Source organism: Phaethon aethereus (assembly GCF_964289735.1).
Source record: "Phaethon aethereus genome assembly, chromosome: 25".
Lineage (NCBI taxonomy): Eukaryota > Metazoa > Chordata > Aves > Phaethontiformes > Phaethontidae > Phaethon > Phaethon aethereus.
The window spans coordinates 2446705-2466453 of NC_138601.1; the positions used below are offsets into that span (position 1 = coordinate 2446705).

Sequence of the window (19749 nt, forward strand, 5' to 3'; positions counted from 1 at the left end):
TGGTCCCCGTGGAGCACGCAAGGTCCCTAAAGGCACAAGTGTCACTTTGCCCCCTCCCCGCGCGGCTGCCGTCACCTCCCCAGAGCAGGCCAGCTTGTGCAAAACCCCCACGTAAAAAAATACCATTTTTTCAGTTATGGAACACCCTAAAAAACTAGAGCTTTAATCACTGTCAGTTCTCCACACCCTCGACTGGAAATCCTGACTTACAGCCTGGAAAGCTGCTGGGTTTCCACAGGGAGGGGCTGTACCAGGTTGGCACCAGGAGAGTGACGGGGAGCATCCCCGAGCAGCACCAGGTTAGTGTGGGTGAGAGGACGGACCTTGCCAGCCCCCTTGCTTGGCCCTGGGTGGGCAGAGGGTCCCTCCGTGGGGCAGAAGCACTCACGCCGCATCGCCCAGCACCACCGGCTCCCTGTCTGCGGGAAGGGCCGGGTGCAGGATCAGCTCCTGTGCAGGGTGGAGGTCTCCTCTCTCTCGCTCCTGCCGGCCCCCTCCCCTCAGCACTAGTGTGGCTGGATGAGAAGCCAAGGGCAGAGTCAAGGTCGGTGCCGGGACGCTAAAGGCTTGGCTCCACGCTGGCCTCCGCCTCCAGCTTTCGCTGGTACCTCCGCCGGCGCTCGCAGCGGGGGCACGACTTGGCGCGGGCTTGGCAGTCCCGGTGGAAGACGGTTTTGCATTCGCTGCACCTAGAAGAAACCAAGGAGGGGGAAAAAAAACCAAAAACCCATCCTGTTGGTAACATCGGAGCAAAGACCGATCTCCTCCCCACCAAACCAGACCTGAGGACACTTCCTGGTCTCTCTTTCCTCTGAGCGCTTGCTGAGCAGCGAGCCCGGGCCCCAGCGAGAGCCAGCTCTAGCTCAGGACGAACCCTGCTAGCAGGAGCAGTAGCTGCTCCAGCAAAAGATCCGCCTTCAGCAAGCTCAGAGCAAAAGCAGCAGCTCGCCCAGAAAGAGCATTGCGGGCAGCTGCCAGCACGCTGCCAGTTTTTTTGCAGATAAAAGAGGGAGATGTCGAGTGAGATTTGCACCTCACTTTCGGAGCGGTGACGGCGCAAGAGCGAAGTTTTGAGGCCGAGACGCCAAACCCTGCGACGGTGCAGGGCGGCTGGGGACGCATCGCCGGCGGCGACGGGGTGCAGCTTGGCACCAGAGCGCGGACCGTCTCCCTGACGGGGCTGGGGCGCAGCCCGGGGACCCCCAACTCCGACTGCGGGACCCACACGTGGCCGGGACGCTGCTTGGGGACGTCAGCGCCGCAGGGGAGGGGACGGGCAGCCGGGATGGCGTCGCCTTTGGGCTGGCCAGCTCCGGGGAGGTCTCGCCAGCACCCGCCTGGGACCTCCCCGCTCTGGCTCAGCGCCACAGCGGGAATGTAAACAGCCAGAAATTATACCTTGCGCGGGGCCGGCGGGGAGGAGACAGCCCGCTCTGTGAGGGGCGTTCACTACTTATCTTGAGTCAACAGAAGAAAAGTCCAGGCTCCGAAGGCTGAGCTCACTTTTTCCGGGTCACGATCCCCCACCTCGCCGGCGGCAGCAAAACGCAGCCCATCCACATGCCAGCGAGTCGGCCAGATTATTTTTTTAAATGCCCTCAAGTTTAAATACCTGGTGCGTAACCGGTGTGTGAATACTACTGAATACCTTAATTTCCCAAAGGATGAGCAGAGAGAGGAGCAGAGAAACGCCCAGCGGCGCGCCAGGCAAGGGACCATGAAATAGCACGGCCTGGGTCAAATCCTGCTCCCGACAGGCGGCTGCAAACCCCGAGTTACTCAGGATACCGAAGGGGCTTGTGCATGGGCAGACGGGATGGGGGAGCGCTGCCTGGCGCCGTGCGTTTTCCCAGCGGAATAGTTTTTCATGCAGCTTCTCCAGATAAGCAGCGGCGGCGGCTTCTCCTCCCCGAGCACGGGGAGGGGGATTTGCAAAGCCACGGGGGGTGGTTTTTAACCCCACGTGTTTTTGAGCGAGCAGCAGATGAAAAGCGGCATCTCCTGCCTCCACCTGCCAGAGCAACGGCTGCAGGAAGCAGCCGCCGCTGCTGTGAAAAGGAGAACGTCAAGCGCCCGGCTGGGTTTATTGTTAGGAGGCATTTCAGACGCATCCTGCGGCTGGTGACAGCGTGACCCCGGCAGCTGGCTGTCCCCCGGGGCGGGCAGAGGGGCAGGAAGCCGGGTTGAGCTTGGTGAGGATGTTGGTTGAGCTGCTTTCCTGCTGCACAACCTCCTCCACCAAGAAAAAGTAAAAAAAAAAAAAAAAAAAAAAGATCAACAAACTTCTGAGCCCGGCTTTACAGGACATGAGACCTCCGGCCGGCTGCCAGCAGAGCTCAGCCCCGTGTGCTTGCTCTTTCCAGAGCCTGTATGCTCATTTTTGAGGGAAAATTGGTCCCCTGGGGATGTTGTCCTCGATAACAAGCACAATGCTGTCCCTGCGGCAAGGAGGGAGAGCGAGCAATCCTGCTCAGCCGCTCTGGAAATATTTACAACCACGTAATGCACAGGGTACCCGAGGACGCTGGTCTCATCGTCATTTTCCTGCAGCTTCTGGATGTTGCCGCTCGCTTCTAGGGACTGCCTGGCAAAGCAAGACCACGCAGACCATCGGCCTGCTAAACATCTCCGCCACGATTATAACCAATTCCGAGTTGACGATTACTTAATAATCATTGAGATGTGGATCGATCTCTACCTACGGTGGACCAGGCTCCTGGGCAGGAAGGGTTTGATATCGATTTCTTTAGACCCTGACGGTGCGATGAAGACATCCCTTCTAACACACCCATCCGATCTCAACAGCTGCTCAGCTGCCGAACACTGCGGCAGTTGACTCCACTGCAGGCAAGGATCCTGCCTGCAAAGGATGCGAGCTCTGCAGGCAGGAGGAAAACCCCGAGGAAAGCCAGTGCCCCTCCTGTCCCGCTGGGAACGTCCCCCGCCTCTCCCCAGCACATCCCGCAGGACTGCCCACCATTTATCTCCAAAGCCGTGTCCGTGTGTCCTTCCTCCCCTCCTTGGTGGTAGAGGGGTGTATGAACAGTCCCACTGCTGCTTTTCCTTCCCTCCTGCAGCCCCTGGAAGGGGCCGGACTGAATTCGAACGGGAGATGTGTTGGCCAGGTGAGCGAGGCAAGGGCACACAGCACCTTCATCCTCCTCCTCGTCGTCCCCCTGGCCCCTCTGCTGCCCTGGGACCCAGCAAGGCTTTTGCAGGCTGACAGCAAGGTGCTGGGTGGCTTTACATGTTCAATCTGCAAAGCCACCTCGCTTGGTGACATCTTGGCTCTGCGAGGCGGGTCCTCTCCTGCCCCAAACAGCCCAGATTTGGTTGAAATCACCTTGGGGCTGGCGGGTACCATGAGGACGTGGGTACCACGAGGACACACAACCAGCTCAGAGCTATTTCCAGGCCACCCCAGGGCTATGTGCCTAGAAAGCAGAGAGCCCCAGAGAGGGACCCAGGAGATGTCCTTCCCAGGCTCCTGGGAAAAGCCAGGCCATAAGCTCAGGTGGCTTCGCAGCCGTGGGACACAACAGAGACATCGCTTACCTGGTGGTAGTGTCAAACTCGAAGGGAAAAATGATGTCGCTGCTGTTGCAGATCTGGCAGATGAAGCCTCGCTGGGTGCACAGGTCGCAGTTGTAGACGTGATGGGAAGCAAACTGGAGCAGAGACTGCAGGAAGGTCTCAAAGGCGCCGTCGGCTATCTGCGGGGCAGAGATATGTCAGGCAGGCGCGCAGCCCGTCTCCCGCCAGGTTTGCACTGTGCACAATCCACATTACACCCGTGCTTCCTGCTGCCATGTGAAGACAAGGCTGTCCTCCAAAAACAACCCACACCCCCCAGGTGCCTGGGTCGCAACGGGACCCCAGGGAGCACCGGCAGCAGCACCCACCAGCTGCCGGGACGGGGCTCCGGGCTTTGGAGTCGATGCAAAATCCCTTCACCTGCAACATTATTTGCAATAGACACAAGTTTGTACGGAGACACGTTAGCAGCAACGCTGGCTTAACAGAGGTGAAACAATTTGTGTTGCGTGATCTCCGCAGTTCTTGGAGCACACAGGCTTGTGCCAATTATTTTGGCAAATTAAAATAAAGGCAATTATTTGCCTTTAAATTGATGTGCAAACTTGCAGAGTGCACGTGATGGATGAGAGCAAAAGGAAAACAAAGCTCTTTGAAACCTTCTACTGATGATGATGAAGTGCCGTGCTTGACATAAACTGGGACATTTTCACCAGCAAAACCCTTACAACCACGCAAAGCTCTCACCTGCCTCAGATCAGCGACGCTGTATTTGTGGGGACACTCCAAGAGATAGTGCCTGTGATCAAGCCTGCAAAGAAGCACAGAGAGGAAGATGGTAGATGGTTTCCACCACATCTCCAAGGGCTTTGGAGCAAGGAGGAGCCTGGATGATGCAGACTCTTGAAGAAAATTGCTGTGAACTTGATTTTTGCATTGTGCCACACATCCCAAATCCTGCCAGTGGAAATCATGTGAGAACACTTCAAAGCGGGGGAAAAAGAAAATAAATATCTATTTTTCCAGGTGTTTCCTGTCCAGCCAGAAGCTCCTCAGTCAGGAAGGTGTTTCCTGAGTCTCATCTCAACCAGCCAACAGATGGATAACTCCTTACAGCTGACGACATGGAGCTAAAAACCAGCCTATGCCTGGGCAGCACTGCTCCCCACTTGAGTGCCGAGCAATGAGGAGGACCAGGAGACCATCGGGGTGCAAAGAGGGGGATGCAGGGGTAACGTCACCCAGGGAGGGACCTCACCGCTTGCTCAGCTCCTTCAGGGCCCCACTGCGGCACATGATGAGGTAATCTCCCAGCAGCTTCAGCTGTTCCCTGCTCCGGCGGATCCGACCCATCCTCTCCACGTGGTCATAGAGGCTCTCGTTGACCAGCTTCAGGTCGATCAGCGGCTGGTTACGGATCTGGGTGAGGAACTTCAAAGCCTGACGGCAAACCTGGGGCAGAGAGAGGCAAGAGAGGGGCATGCACCAAGGAGCTGCCTGGGAAGCTCGCAGGGAGGTGTGGGGTGGACATCTCCACCTCTGCTCATGGTGGAAACGTTCAGATGGAACTTCAGGGAGCGTAGGCAGATGCAGGAGCGTTTTCCTGCTCCCTGCACCGACTGAGCCCAGACTTACCCCTCGTTTTGTCAGATCCCAGTTGTGGATGAGGCGCGAGGGAATCACCGTCTCGTCATCCCGGTGACAGCTGTCGCAGTAGTAGAGACCAGAGAAGGCGCAGAGCTTGGGCTTTGCGAAGGAGAAGCCAATCTGCCTGGAGCAGCCTGCAGGGAGCAGGGACGAGGCGATGAGAAGGGACTCGCGCTGCCCCAAGAGCCCGTTCCCATTGCCGCCAGGACCAGGGGAGAAACTTTGGGAGAGGGGAATGGAGCAAGATGTTTTTGGAAGGGTGGTAGATCAGGTAAAGCACTTGTAGAATGTTCAGTGAGAGGTCCCCAGCCCCTTCCCTATGGATTTAAGGCCATCATGGTCCAACAGGAGCCACTTCACTTTTTCCTCCATAAAAAAAGGAGTCTAGACTATTCCTGAACTCACTTTTATCCATCAAGTGGTTCAATTGTTTCTTTCTTCCCCGCCCCGCCCCCCCCCCCCCCCCCCCCCAGGAAAAGTGAATTCTGGAAACATCCCAGTGGTTTAGAGAAGAACCTAAAGCCCACCTAAAGTCCCATGATCTTCTCCCGCAGCTTTCCCTCATTTTGCCTTCACTCAACCCTTCTCTTTCCCGCTGTCACCACAGGTACCAAAACCACGTCTGCAAGGGACGAGGTCAGGGTGGATTAAGCCAAAAAATTCCTTTATTATAGTGGTGGGTAAGCCAGGGGGAACCCAGCTCTGGTCTTGGGGCAAATCTGCAGGGTTTTTATAGTGCCTTGAAAAGCAAGTGCATCTCAGTTGGAGTTGGGAAGGCAGAAAAACCCTTCATGCTATTTGTAATGGGTTCAGTTCTCCAAAATAACTGACCAAGTGTAAACGAACCTCTGCCACCCTCGGGGAGGGCTTTACCACCCCATGTTTCGCACTTTGGGGTAGCTGTAGCACATCTCAATTAAAAAAAAATTCACGGGGGTCAGATGTTGCTCTTTGAATTAATAAATAAAGAAGCTTCTGTAGCTCATTATGCCCTGACATGTAAAGAAACAACTCCTGTGCCAGACTCAGGTGTCAGGCTGCGGGGGGGGAGTGGTGAAAGCAGGGCAGGCAGCCCCCTAGGAAAACCTATCCATAAAAACTGGGAATTTGTCTTTTTGGCTTGCTGCTTCCTTCTGCTGGTAGGTGGAAGATGCAGGATAGAGCCAGGAGGGGAAGGCAGAGACCAAACAGAATGGGAAATATATATATAAAAAAACAGGAGAGAGATTAAAAGGAAAAAAAAAAAAACACCACCTGCTGGAGGGTACAAGAAATATAACTGAAGCAGGAGAGAAATCTGAAGTTTAATTAACTTACCAAGGTAAAAAGCAAATTATACCTCCTGTGGAGGTCAGCGAGTGTTATCCCATTAAAGCCGCAACGCTCCGCGTGCCGAGAGGCGTTAGTGGAAGGTTACATGAATGTTTTGCAAAATCAGCTTGTCACACCCATCGCAGCATTCGCTCCTGTGCTGCATTACCGGAAAAACAGCATTTGCCCTTGCCTGCACTTTCTCTGCAAGTTGGGGTCACAAAATGCCCAGGAACAGAGTCGTGGGCCGCTTGGTGCATCTAAGGCTGCCTTCATACCAAGACCCACCACTGTCTATACCATAAGCATCTTAAACAGGAGCCCAATAGCAGCCCAGCTGGACCAGTGCTGGGGTGGGCCGGGGATTCAGCATGGGGGCACTCACCCTGTGCACACAGACCACCAAAGGTGCCACTGATTTGGGACGTGAAACCCCACCGAGGTGCTTTGGATGGAGAAACCAGCAGCTGACCTGCAATGGGCTGGCAGCCTCAGGGCATCTCTAATCTGATGTCACCTCGTTAACCTGACTGAAAGCGGTATTGTCCTCCAAGACGGAACTGGGTTTTTGGACAAGCCAATGTATACCTGCACAGATGAAGCTCTGCGAGTCCAGGCCCTTCTCCATGGGGATGGCCACCAGGTATTGCAACAAGAAGCCGTTTTCCTTCACGATGTTCTTCAGGATGACCTGGGAGTGCCCGTCCAAGCTGCCACCCAGCGTCAGTGCCTCCTCCGCGCCCTCCAGGTAGGACATGAGCACCCCTCGGACCAGCTCTCTCCATGAGGCTGCTTCTTCTGCATTCTCAGCTTGCAGTTTCAGGACAGCTTTGGAGGTGATCACCTTGAAGAATGCAGGTCCCCCAAGGCTTGTGTCTGGAAGGATGTCCTGGATGGTCTCTATACCATAACTGTTGCTTAAAATTTTATCGTTGTTTCTGACTTTAAAGCACTTTAAAGTCTCTAGAGACAGGGAAAAAATAAAGGGGACCCAGGTTTTGTCTACGTCCACATACAGAACAGCCTCTTTTATTGCATCTAGCTCTGGTTCATGAGCTGCAGTCCAGTCAAAGCTGTTCCCAGGCACGTCGCTGTACTGGAGAAGAGCAGTGGAGTCACTCTGGATGGGCTGGCCTTCGCCACCGTCTTCTGAATACTCCAGTGTCTCCCACTCCTCCTCCTCCAGCTGAGGCCGGCACTTCTGCAGTGCCTCGCGGATCCTGTCCAACCAGTCCTCGGCCTCGTCTCGAGAAGGAGCTCGTAGGTAGAGCTTTTTCCCCAGGAAAACCAGCTCGAAACGGCCATCCGAGTGCGTCAGTGCCAGCGACTCGCACCGCAGCAGGGAATAGCTCTCGACACAGATGCGGTCCTCGTGGTCCAGGAAGAGCCGGAGCTCCAGCGGCGACAGCTCGCAGGAAAACTCCTTCCATATCCCCATGGCTCCTCTCCGCTCCAGGCTGCCCAGCTTCAGGAGCCCTCGGAAAGGATTGGAAAGACCTGGGGGAAAAGCAGATGTTTTAGTTTAACGGAAAAAGGGGAAGCTGGTGGAGAGAGAAAAGCCAATGGAGGCTCATAGTGGGCAACCAGAGGCATCGCAGCTTTGAGAGCCAGTCCTGGTGGACCATGGATGGGGCAGGAGTTTACAGGACCTCGGTCTCCATAATCTGTCTGAAATGCATTTGGGTTTTGAGGCTGGGTTTGAGTGGGACAGCATAAAGTGAATGTGTCCAGCAGAGAGACATGGGGACCTAGACACCCACCATACCTCCTCTCCTCCTAAAACGCTTCCCTCCAGAGCTATCGTGGGCTCAGCAACACCAAGGGAAGCTGCCCCACTGCCTTGTGGAGCTTTTAGTGCTGCCATCAGCTCAGCAACGCAAACTGTGCTTCTCAAACCGCCCATTGCCCGAAACACATCCCCCAGCCCCTGAGCACTGCCCAGCGTAGACACCTGACGGAAGAGGGTGAGGGGCGGGTGGCACGTACCCATCTGCCTGCGATGTACAACGCTGAAGCCCTTTTGTTCCCGTTCAGGTGATGTTTTGGGCTTCCCGCTCCCCGAGGACGGCACCGACAGCCTTTCCAAGTCAAGAGCGCTAATGAGCCCTGGGGCCGGACCCTCGCCAGCCCCCTCTGGCCCAAAGCCATTGGTGTCAGCTGTGCTTTCGCTGCTCTCTCCCAGAGAAGGCCTGTAGAAATCATCTTCTGAGATCCAGCTCTTTCTTTTCTGTTAGGGAAAAAAAAAAAAAAAATCAATTATCAAACTTATTGAACACCCTGCGCCCCTCAAACACGCATGCCCACAGCGACCCCTCCACGGGGGCTGCTCCCACGCAGACCGAATCCCATGCGGGTGGCTCCCCTGCTCCCTCCAATCAGGGAACGCTCTGCGGGTCTGTGTCAGCAGCTGGCAAATATTGAGATTATGTATTTTGGGTGTGTAAAGTCCAAAACTGACCGGTTCTTTCCCCCTAAAATCATCTGGGGGCTTAGAGGGAGAGCACATTCCCTGCAGTAACCATATATATGATATTTGGTCCATGAAGTATTCCTGAGAGGGTGAAAAACAAGCCCTGCCATGGAAGGGTATGAGCTCGCCTGGAGGAGCGGCACCATCCTTGTTCCAGGAAGAACAGAGATGGGGAGAGGTGCAGAGAAGAATGTCTAGGATGAAAGAGAGACCTACGGCTTACAAGCAGATGCTACAAACACCAGGCCTGATCAGTACAGGCAAAAAGTAAGGCAGGGAAGGCAGAGGAAACCTTTGTCTCCGTGTGTCAGGAGGGGATGAGACCCACAAACAGAAGAAAGCTCATTAAGCTGAAAGAAAACATGGCTGTAACTTCTCCAGGAGTTTTTCTGGCTACAAGAACAGAGCGAGGTTCTGGGACAAGGTGCCCGAACAAACACCAGGAGCAAAACATGACCCAGCTCACTGCTCCAGCAAAACGGAGCAGCCTCCCTAGACCCAAAGCATATCTTCCAGGGCTGCACCCCACTGGGAACAACCTCTCAACTACCTTACCCTGCCTTCCCAGAGCCTTTTATTCTGAACAATGAACTAAATAACAGCAGAAGAGCCATCGCCACCCTGCAGTGAGGATCACGAGTGGCTGGCTGTGCAGCTCCCAACATACAGGCAGGCTCGGCTTACTCCCGCACCAGGAACGCAGGTTTCTCCGTGAGTCATGCGAAAGCAGGGGGAATTTCCTGTTGACACCGTATGTTATACATAGATTAGGTCAAACTGGCTCAATGCCACGAGGAAGCAGTGGAAACAGGATAACTGGGAGGGAGCTGAAAGGAGAAGGGACCAAAAAGAGAAACTGTTTAGGGGGGTATGAAGTATATCCTAACCTCATCAGGATGGAAACGATGGGAACCAGGATGGAAAAGTGAGTAACAAATTAGACAGAGGACAGGGCTGTTCAAAGAGTTTCCTAAAAGCAAAAGAAAGAGGATCAGCCCCTTGGTGGCAGCAGGGGAAATACAACCGCTGTTTTAAGCTAGCCTAAGCACCAGGGAATGCCATCCTGCTCTGGGAACAGACGTGTTGCGTGAATATTTTTCCACTGGAGAACTGCAATTTGTTTCCCATCCAGCCAACCCTTTTCCCTCCTCTTACACGGACCATAAATGAAGACAAGTCCTCAAGGGAAACTTGACTCTCAGGCTGTTTTATCGGCTTGCACACAGCCTATGGTCAGATCTGAGCAAGAGCTCATCATCCTCCAGTTATCACTGACAAAACCAAAAACTTCCTGTTGCAGCCGCTCTTGGCGAGGAATGACTGGCAGGCCAGGCAGGGTTTCAAAAACTTTGGTGCCTCTTTTGCCAGGGAATATCGACTTCGACCCAATTTCTCCCAGGGCAGCTGCATGGACACAGCTCCACAGGGGCCAGGAAGATGCTCATGGAGCAGGGAGCATCACTTACACCCAGCGTGCTGTCAGGAGACTGGAAGCAGGACGGAAGATGAGAGTTTGGAGAAACTGGTGCCTACTGAAGCTGTCACCAGTTTTATTCTCCTTTGCCATTAGGTGTGCTGGTCAGGAAGCACAAAAACAAGGAGAATGTTAGCAAGCGAGCTGTAACACCTACCGGACAACCCAGCAGCGGAGAAAGGAGGTATTCGGCCGTCGGGCTGTGGACAGCCTGGCTGGCCTCACTGCCGCTGACCGTGCCGCTTTTGCCTGTCTCTCCTCCACTCGGACCGCCACACCGCGTGGCCGAAAAGGCGGCAGTGCCGCCGGCTTGCGGTGCTGCATCTCCATCCCCATCACCGGTGGTCACCGCGTCGCCCGTCCGAGTGGAGCCTGGACAGTCGGCGTTGGGAGCCGGTTGCTGGTGAGCTCCATGGGACGGCGCCAGGGAGACGGGTGACGCAGCCGGGGGGCAGGCGCACTGCCGTGGGGAGCAGCCCAGCACGCTGGGGTCCAGCCGTCCATCTGCGGCTTCCAGACTCGTCTTGGCTTTGCTGAACTCGGACAACACCCTGGAAACAGAAAAAGCAACTAGTTTGAATGTAGCTGTGTTCACCAGAACCCATAAAAAACCCCAGTTATTGCAGATTATAACCACCCAAAAAAGAGCTCAGCAACACTGCTTGTCTCCTGCAGGCTGGCAGCACTGTATGGCTACAAAAAACCCCCATGGCACTAGTCCTGCTAACAGAAAAACGTGTGATTTGTGCCCTCAGAGCAGCAGTCGACCCCACTGCAGGCAAGGACCCCACCTGCAAAGGATGCATTTCCTAACTACGCCCGTTAACGGGGTTTAACTTGCTTTGGATGGACACCTCATGAGGGAGGGAGAGCGCTGGGTGCTCCCCACAGCCCCAGCCCCATGTACAGCTCCCAGCCACGCATCCAGCCGCGGACCGTGTGCCAAATTTAAAATGTCTTCAGAACCGTTAACAAGCAATTATTAGTGGAGCCGGGCCAGACGAGACGCTGTTCCCATGCCCCTGCTTCACCACCAGCGAGGCTGAATTAAACCAGCCCAAGATTAAAATTCAAAACGATGTCTTTCCATCACGAGTTTAATCCAATCAAGGCAGGTTTTTCCAGGATCGTCTTAAGATGCAAAATCCTGGAAGTAGGTAACAACACCATTATCGATGGGGAAGAACAGACTGCAGCTCTAAACCCCCTTCAAGACCCTTACGGAGAACACGGTGCTTCGCCAACCAGCACCCCGAGGCCAGGGTCCTTCAGAGCCAGGTTTTAAAGGTGGCAAGGAAAATATTTACTGATTACGCAGAGCTTATATAACCCACTGGAAATCTTTGTGCTCGGTGTTTGGCAGAAATAAATCATGAGGATGACAAACTAACAACCTCCCTCCTCTAAATTATCTGCTGAAGCTGCAAATTATAACCCTTTCCTGCAACCAAACTCACTTCTTTCCCCCTGCAGAAAGCCCCAGAGCATCCCCCAGCTCATGCCAGGGAGATGTGACATTCCTGAAGCTGGGGAGCAGCATTTTTCTGACATTTCTGGCCTGGTAGAGGACAGACAGACACATCAGTGGCCAGGAGCTAATTTGCCGTGGCACCAAGGTTCCAGCAAGCCATGCCGAGCATTTCTTTTACCTTTCAGGCTCTTTCCAAGAAGAAAAAAGGAGCCTGATAAAGAAAAACAGGGAAAAAAACTTTCCTGCCTATAGCAAGAAAATAAATGAGAAGCCAGGAGAAGATTAAAAATCCCTTTGAAGAGGAGATCTGGCAAAAGACTTACTCTTGCAGTGACCTGTCCAGGTCCTCAGCGGTGGCCGTCCCCAGGTCGGAGTCGCAGGAGAGCGGCTCCTCGCTCCGCTCGGGACTGCGCGTGCAGTGAGCCGGGAGGATGCTGTCGGAGCCCAGGCTGGAGGAGAGCTGGGACGAGCTGGTGGTGTTAAGGCTCAACGAGGACGATGTGAGCTTGATTTTGCTGCTGGCTTTGCTGATGGGTAGGACAGAGGGTTGAATCTCGATCTCGTCCGACCCCGACGACTGGGAGATCGAACCCAGCGAGGCTTTTCTATGGGGTTCAGATGTTGAGGACGTGAGGGGCTCCAGCAGCTCCGAAACAGGACACAGACCCGACAGGGACAGCGGGGTGATGGTCCACTCGTTCAAAACCGCCGATTTATAGGAGAGCTCAAAGGTTAAGGACGTTAAACCCTGCAAGTAGCTAAGGAGAAACTCGCACTCTTCAGCATCTAAGAGCAGAGCGGTCGCCTGGTAGTATTCGGGCAGCCGGGACCTCTCCCGCAGCAGCAGCTTCAAGTAACACTCCACGAGGCCATCGTTCAGAGCCAGCCTCAGCCAGGCTCGGCAGCGGCCGACGTCCGTATTGATAAAGATGAGTTGTTCCAGCTCCGAGACAATATTTCTGGGGAAAGCGAAAAAAAGAACAGAATAGGATGTGAGCGGTTCCGTTTTTGGTGATTCTCCATCAGGAACTGCCCAACCTGCTCTGCTGCCGGAGTTTAGGAGTTGGGTCAAAAAAGGCTGTGGAAAATCTCTTTCCCCTGTGGAAAACACGGTTTCCCATGGAGAAAAAAAGAGCTCCTGAACCCCCCAAAGCTAAATATATTGGTAGCAACCCCAGGCATCCCTAGGGTGCCTCTGGGTGCTCCTCCTCTCTCTGGTTGGATGCATCTCACACACATTGCTTGCCCTGGACCACGGATGTAGAGGGGGAAATTCTGCTATCCCTGCACATTGGCAGGCCTTGCTCTGGCTGGATATTCCTTGGTGACAACCGCGTGTCTAAATCCTAGCTTCACATTTAAAATCAGCCAAAACACACTGAAAAACGCTGCAACAGCCCCCAAAAAAGACCAGGTTAGGTTGAACTCTTCAAGCAATCTCAGCCTCCTGACTTCAACTGTTCTCCCCTAAAATCCAACAGCAACCCCATGCTTCCTAATCCTCCCTGGCCCCAGCTCACGTCAGCGCTGCAGAGCAAAAGTTTAGTAAGATTTTTTTTTATTTGTCTCTCAGGAAAGAAGAAAAAGCCTTCAAAGGGCATAAAAATATCCCTGTAGCCTGTGAAAGTTATTTTCATCCCCTCTTCCATAATTTAAGAGTGGTTGATGGAGTTGCATGAGGCTTTCAAAACTATTTGTGTGTGGGCTGTTATTTAGTGTGGGAGGACTCAGCTTAGGGAGTGGCTCGGAAAAACCCCAGCAAATAATGACAGTTACCCAGGTGAGACCTCCTCAAAGCTCACAGATGCTCATCCTGGTTAGGATATGGGGAAATGGAGGCCAAGCATCCCAAGCAGGTCCAGGTCAGAAGACAGACCAGACCCCCGCCCCGTGCACTCTGTAACCCACCGCTGCCGTACACCACTGCCGTCACCGGGGTCCCACCAGGGACACGGAGTTCCCATATACAGCCTGGTACCCAAAAATAAGTAAGAAAGCCCTAAGCTGTCAGCAGCGTTTCATTCCTTAACCGTTTGGGAACATTGGCTCAAGCCTAAATGGCAGTTTACCCCTTGCACTCACTGAAAGGGACTGTGCTGACAGCACTGCGTGCCCAGCCCTGCATCACTTGGCATCGCAGGGGCTTTGCTCTCCTACCTGCATCTCCCAGCGGTCCCAGGCAGCCCCAGCCCTCCAAGACACCCCGTGAGAGCATCTCTCCCTCCGACTGAAGGGACTGAGCACACAGGACAGGGTAGAGATGTATCTTTCCATCGAGCCATCCTCCTGTTCCCCATTCCCTGAATTTTGTGGCTTTTGCACCAAGGAGAGTGGATAAACCTGAGTGTGCAAACGCCGTTCGGCAGGGACGGGCACTCACCGATGGGTGATGCTCTTCAGCAGACCCCAGAAGACCGGTTGGGGAAGCGGTCCCCGTGCCCCTGTTTTCCTCCCTTTCCCCCCACTTTCTGCCTTTATATGCTTCGCCTTCAGCCCGTGCACGAAGACAGCTTCCAGGGCACTGCAGAGAGTGTTCGCATTCCCATCGTCGCTGGTTACAACGGCATCTGAAGTCACGTACTGCTTCTGCAACGCCTTGATGGCATTCACCAGTTGCTTCTTGATCAGCTGCAAGACAGCCAGTACACGTTTGCATTATAAAAAAAATAAGTATTGGGAACAATTTCATATAAAAGGGCTCAAAACCTGCAAGGCTCATCCAGAGCGAAGCACCACGCGACTCCTGCTTCATCCGCGTGCTTTGTGGTGGCTCTTAGGGAGCGCTACAGATGAACTGGTCAAGCTGGGGACTCATGCTCTTGGCATCATGGTTCATCTGGCTTTTTTTTTTTTTTTTTAATTTAAATGAGTAATTTATGCAATTTTAGCCAGCATTTCAGAGCCCACTGGCTTGCTGTGGTTGCCTCTGGAGCATGTGGTGCTTCCCTTCCGCTGCAGACACCAGGTTGCTTAAGAGGATGGGGAGAAAAAGAAATCGGCTCCTTCCAGGCCTTGCTCGGGGGAAACACAGGGATGAAATAAGCGTGGGTGATAAATGAGAAACTCCAAGGAGGTAACCCATAATAAGGGCTGTGATATCACTTGAACTTGTGCAGGTCAGCCCAAGCAGCATGTGACATGCTAATGAGTCCTGCCAGCAGAAATCAAAGCCATTGATCTCGCTCTCAGCAGCTCGTCTGTGTTGATTAACCCATGGGCCCTCCCCAAAAGATGCTTTTGGAAGGACGGCTAGAGTTTAGCTGCTGCCTTCGGAGAGACACGACGGCCTTTGAAGCGGTGACATGAGAATTTTACCTTCCAGCAGCTTTGCTTCCCTCTTTCTCATACCAGTCAAAAAGAAGCAAGTTCAGAGATTTTAGCAATTTTACACTGGTGGAGATGTCTTTTTTTTTCTAACACAGCTGAGCCCAGATGGCTCAATCAACCTTATTCAAAATGAAAGTTGTACCTCCCAGCAGGCATTTGGCAAACGCTGCAAATTCAGCCAGGACCCCATCAAACAATTCACGTTTTGGCATCAATCACGCAGCATTTCGAGGCGAACGCTGAACCGCACCAGCCGCTGCAACTGGGGCAGGGCAGATTTTGACTCGATCCTAGCTTGGCTGCTCAAACCTATATCAAATTTCCAGCCCAGGATATTTTTTTCAGCATCTAAGTAAGATTTCCAGCAACTGTAGTTCAACGACAAGATCCAGGGGAATGTGCACCTTATCCCTGCCCGTATCAGGGGATGGCCCTTGCACCAGGAGCTGCTTTCCAGCTGCCCCGTGGATCCGCTGGCACAAGCAACCCGCCTGCAAGCAGCAACCGTGGGCTAACAGGATTAAAGAGTGCAAATGATTTTATCTGTCATGCATGAACTAATTCTGCTGTGGGATGAATTAAACACCCGGTTTGAACTGCTGGGTTTGAACTTTGCTCATTAAACGTGTTTAGACTCCCAAGGCTGGGTAAAGAAACCCCAAATATACAGAGCAGCAATGCTCCTTCACCCAGGTATCAGGGCTGAGGAATCCTCCCCTGCCCCACGCTGGGTCTTGCCACGAGGGGCAAATCCCAAGGTAGAGTCTGGTGTGATTTAACCCATGGCCACCCTATTTGCTTGAAACCCCCCCACCAGCCAAACTATCAAGGACCTTCCCTGCCGGAAAGCCCAAGTCATGCCCACCTACATAAGCCGTCCCAATCCCAGCTGACAGCACTGACCAGTCCTACCATGTCCCGCTGGTAACTGGAGTTGCACTGGGGAGTGACTGGAGCTTTTTGGGGAGGTTCAGTGTGCCTTGCTTACCTGTATGGCTTCCTTGGGGTCATCGGCATGGCTCGAATGCATCTCAGCTGCTGCTGCTCCCTGTGCCGGGCACTGCCTTCACATGTCACCTTTGGGATAAGGAGGAGGAGCATATCTGAGCACTCATTCGGTTTACAACTAACTCACTTGCCACGCGAAGGGCACCCGGCGTCACGCAAGGGGCACAGATCGCGCACCGAGGCATTCTGCAAGCGCTCAAGGCCAGACCGCTGACTGATTCAGGCTGGGACTGACCCATGACCACATCAGAACATGCCATGCTTCCCAGGGATCAAGAGAGTTTCAGGCAAAACAGAGCATGGCCAAGAGACTGAGAGGGAGTAATTAACCCTTGCAAAAGGGAGTAATTAACCCTTGCAAGTTGCCTGCAGGCAGCCCTAAACCTGGGTGAGACGCCAGGCCGGTCAGGCCAGCAGCGATGCACACAGGACTAGGGACTGCTTCCCTTGTGTTTCTACATCACCTGCAATGCCCAGGCACCAGCAAGGGCATCAAAACTGACATTTAGTGAGCGAGCCTGAACGATGGCACCCAAAACCCACATGGATGGCATTCAGGTGGCCCAGACAGAGGGGTGTCACACCCCAGCAGACCCTGGGCAGAAGTGACAGCAGCTCATCTCTCTGGTTCTTGCTGGAAGAACGATGCTGCCACTGAATCCGCTGGGATGGAACCTCTCAGAGGTGCCTGGCTGCTTGCCCTGATGGCACAGAGCTGTCTGGGAAGATAGGAGGGAAGGATACAGATTCTCCATCAGGTTTCCAGCTGCTCTGTTTGGAGGCAGATGAACCCCAGCATCCCCCCGGTCCTGGGGTCACAGATGGCAGGGCTGCTGCTGTGCTGCAGCTGGCTTTGGTGGGAGAGAGAAAAAACAGTGACCTGCTACAGAAAATCCTTGCAAAATCAGAGCCGAGCAGGCAGCCGCAGCCTCACTGGGGTCATCTGCAACTGCATGGTGTTTGCAGACAACAAGGGACCTTTGACTTCTGACTTTCAGCCTCCTACTCTGTTCTTTGGAGCTGTCTGCTGAAACCAAGCTGTGCCTGGAGGCTCTGTGAGCAAAGTGGGTGGCTGTCAGCGAGACGCCCGGCGCACGGCTGCATCCCTGCTCAAACACAGCATGTTCTGGCACTGAAAAGGGGTCTGAGAGCTGCTCCAGCACCAGCTACTGCTGTAAAGCTTTCTAAAGATGTGAGAGGTTGGAAAAGAAATTTATTCCCTTGAGTTGGAACCACTTGCCCTCCAGGTGGAGAAGGACAGAGCCCAGCAGTTGACAGCAGGGTTTGGGTATGCCCACGGCAGACACCGGGCTTGGTATGGCATTGATACTTCAGATTTTATTTCCAAGGCAACACAAAAACCCCACAGCTTTCCCCCAGGCAGAGATGATGGCCTCAACCTGTCCCTCTCCCTGCACTGTGTGTGCCATCAGACCAGGGCAGAAGCACAGTTTGCAGACCAGCTCTTACATAGCCACGGCCAGTCCTGAAGGCAGCAGTGGCCCAAATCCAGAGCAGCCCAAATCTGAAGCAGCCTAAACCCAGAGCAGCTCGAACTCAGAGCATCTCAGACCCAGAGCAGCCTGAATCTGGAATGTCCCAGACCTGGAGCACGCCGTGCACGTACCGCACCAGCCGGTCCTGCTCAGAGCAGCAGGTCAAGAGCTCTTTGGGGACAAATCCCAGATCAATCCTCCGTGTTTCCAGAGGTCACAGACAATTTCATAGAAAAGGAAACTGTTTTCCCCATGACTTGTCATAAGATTTCCTCTCTTTGGGTTGCAACACAGAAACGGGTGAGCGCAGTGATTACAGGAATGATAACCTCTGGCTCAGAGGCTCGAGGCACTGCTGGGGGCTTCTGAGGGGAGCAAGGGGACACCTAAGTGAGAGCAGTGGTCAACAAGGACCACAGACAGCCACCCCCATCTCTGCCCTACAGATAAAAGGTTCAGCCAGCATGAGGCTCCTCGGGGCTGGGTAACCTCTGCCCCTTTGCTCGCCACCTCCTGCATACACCCTGCAAACGAGCAACACATCCCACCCCAGACAAATTCAAGGTGCAAGAGCTGGGGGCAGAGACTCAAGGGTGGGAGAAGCAAGCCGTGGGCACAGGGTGGCATGCCCGGAGAGGCAGCGTGGGTGTTTCAGCTCCTGGACTGCACCCACCATCTGTGCTCCTGGCATCTGCCACCCCGGCATCCCCAGCCGGTCGCAAGGGAGGGGGTGGCAGCAGTAGTTTTGCAAAGACCTCATCCAGATTTTACTAGGTCAGTGGTATTCCCCCAAAACGCAGGCTCCTTCACTGGCATCACCTCTCCCGGCGTCTGCAGGAGGTGATGTGCCGAGGAGGACACCCGCCGCCTTCTCCACAGAGCTCTCCACTCCCACCACGACCAGTCCAACCAGTTTGTTCCAGCGCGTGAATCTACAGAGCACTGCTTCTGTTGGGACAGCACTTTCCTGAATAACGAGTGCAACAAACTAGCTCCGAGGTGGATTGCACCTAACGCAAGTCTTCGGTTAAACATGGGGAAATAGGACCAGCAAGCCCTGGTGCAGGGCTAAGCCGGCTCTAGAGGGAACTGGAGGGCACCGGAGCACTTCCAGGCAGATCCTGGAAAGCCATGCTGATCCTTGTGATCTTGAAAGGATAAGAGATGAGGTGGACATGCAAACGCAGAGACCAGCACATCTACAGCAGAAACCCCATCACATCGTTTCCCAGCAGTCACCACCCTGGAGGCTATGCAGGCAGAGCGCAACAGCTCGAGTGAAACAAAGAAAATACAAAAAGTGAGAAATAAAAACAACCAGCAAGCTGGCATGGTTAAACCTACCGAGGAAGAGAGTCACTGGTGTGAGAGCAGAGCTGCTTGTTTACCAAACTGCTGCAAAACAGCCAAGTTCTTTGGGAACAGCTTGTTCGAATCAAGCCTTGTACCAGGAGAGGCAGAGACCCCGTCCCAGAGCTCGGCTCTTCGGTCTCCCAACAAGCGACGCCCTCCGAGTTATAAATAAACAGCAGGTCACTTCTCGTGCTTTGCCAGTGGAAAACAACAGCCCACGACGATGGCATGAACTGGTGACTCAAGGCCTGGACGCCGAGCCAGTCATTTTCCAAGCACGAGTGCTACACCAGTCACCCTCCGCCCCAGGGAAATGAGGGCTTTGACGGGACCATGGGCCCAAGGGCCGGTGTGGCGACAGCCGCCTTCTCCTACACAGCTTCTGCCTTCCACCCAGAGCCCGCGCACACCCAGCCGTGCCTAAAATACAAGCCAACCCTAAGCAGACGCAGCCCAGGAGCAGGAAAGCCAGCTGGCACGGCCAGCGGATTGGCTTCTTGGAGGATAAAACCCCTTGGAAATAATTCAGCCAGGGCTAAGGCAGGGTTAGAGCCCAGCTCCAGCTCGCAGCAGGACCCTCGTGGTCCGACTTCAGCTCCTTCTCTGCGCCTAGCCCGGCGCGATGCAGCACTGCTGTGATTCCCACTACAGGAACGCA

At 54.1% G+C, this 19749-nt stretch overlaps 1 protein-coding gene across 1 annotated transcript; it reads right to left on the bottom strand.

Moving 5' to 3' along the window:
- Positions 1 to 559: 559 nt before the first annotated feature.
- PLEKHM1 (pleckstrin homology and RUN domain containing M1) lies at positions 560 to 16264 on the bottom strand (the record flags this gene model as incomplete). The annotated part of the gene is made up of 11 exons (XM_082010526.1): positions 560 to 689; positions 3556 to 3713; positions 4282 to 4345; positions 4793 to 4986; positions 5170 to 5315; positions 7081 to 7989; positions 8479 to 8719; positions 10594 to 10987; positions 12231 to 12866; positions 14288 to 14535; positions 16223 to 16264. The coding sequence occupies 11 exons, from the start codon at positions 16262 to 16264 to the stop codon at positions 560 to 562; spliced, it is 3162 nt and encodes a 1053-aa protein (XP_081866652.1).
- Positions 16265 to 19749: the final 3485 nt, after the last annotated feature.